At 37.6% G+C, this 1,334-nt stretch overlaps 1 protein-coding gene across 3 annotated transcripts in view; it reads left to right on the top strand.

The window, feature by feature from the left end:
- LOC109834200 (helicase-like transcription factor CHR28) overlaps nucleotides 7-1,334 on the top strand; it is a 21,224-nt gene continuing 19,896 nt past the window's right edge. For all 3 annotated transcript variants that reach the window (XR_002245498.1, XM_020402144.1, XM_020402145.1), the window contains exon 1: nucleotides 7-339. Coding sequence is in view for 2 of the 3 variants with exons in the window: in XM_020402144.1 (XP_020257733.1) it covers nucleotides 184-339 (156 nt within the window). In the remaining variant the exon portion in view is untranslated. The remainder of the gene's footprint in view (nucleotides 340-1,334) is intronic.

Here is a 1,334-nt window from a genome sequence, read left to right as displayed (position 1 = left end):
CTTTCCTGTTTCCTTCTTTTTTTAACCCTTTTTCTCCTCCATCGCCCTTTTCCTTTTCTCCTTCATCCCCAAATCCTTCTCCCACTAGGGTTTCCAATTGACGCGGAAAAATCTAGGGTTTTTGATTTAAGGCAACATCAATTCTCTTCTGCCCTCTATCTCCCTTTCTTATGAAATTTAGCGATGATGAGCGCCGATGCAGCGGGCAATCCTCAAGGCACGATGCTGTTCGATTCCGATGGAGCGATCAACGATGATGACTATCTCAATGATTTCTCGATGGATATTGGGGACGTTTTTGCGATTCTTGATGAGGATCCTCAGCAACCTAATCTCAACGTGATTTCTCTTCTCCTCCCTTATTTTGGTTATTAAATATGGGGTATTATTGTTAGCGTTCAAATTCCTATGTTAACTGCAAGTTCCATTGCAAACCGTAATTGGCTTCAGGAGATGCTATGGAGAATTTGATACCTGCGAGAAAAATTACAAAATTGCATGTTGGTACTTCTTTTTTGTATCCAAACGACTGTGGAGAAATTGTCTAGTGTCTTGAGATTTAGTCAGTGTGTATTTATAATTATTTTCTGATATGATAATCTTTGGCGGAAAAAGGACTGTAGAGTATAAGCAGAGTTGCCAGGCACAAGCAATTACTTATCCTTGACTTGTTAGAACTATCTTCAATATTGCATTGTGTATAGATTTTAAAGCAGCTATGAAAGAACCTCATTCTATTATTTTTTATTTCATAAGCACAGTATATAGTGCAGCATGTTTGGTTATTGCCATAGTAATTCTATGGATTGCAAGTTTAAAATCTACAATGTGTATTTATCAAAATTTGCTAGTATTAAGACTAAACAATTGCTGTCAGAATGTCAATTTATAAAATATGATTCTACAAACGAGCCATTGGATTACTTTTTCCATAATTCCTTGCATCTTTGCTATATGGAAAAATCATCCCACAGAAAGAAAATCCCTGTGCTGAAAAGATAACCAACAAAAATACATGGGTAGAACACAAGTTTTCATTGGAGATGCACGGACCTCGAGAGTATTTGAAGATGTGATATTGCACAGGGGCCTGTACCATTTTGCAACGCAACCCATTGCCTCCCTAGGTTGTAAATTGCCTCACTGGGAACACATTTGCATATAACATGGCTTATCTCCTCATCCGCTAGTCTAGAAGATTGTAAAGGTTGCGCCTTAGTTGAATGAGGGTAAACTACATTATCAAAAAGGGTTGTTCTTAGGGAATTTGCAAGTTGCAAGGTTTTGCCTCTATAGGTTATTGTCTAATAGGTGGACACATTTCCTTATAGTAT

The sequence above is a fragment of the Asparagus officinalis genome, chromosome 3, assembly GCF_001876935.1.
Source record: "Asparagus officinalis chromosome 3, Aspof.V1, whole genome shotgun sequence".
In the NCBI taxonomy this organism is placed as follows: domain Eukaryota; kingdom Viridiplantae; phylum Streptophyta; class Magnoliopsida; order Asparagales; family Asparagaceae; genus Asparagus; species Asparagus officinalis.
This window is presented reverse-complemented; position numbering and strand designations above follow the sequence as displayed.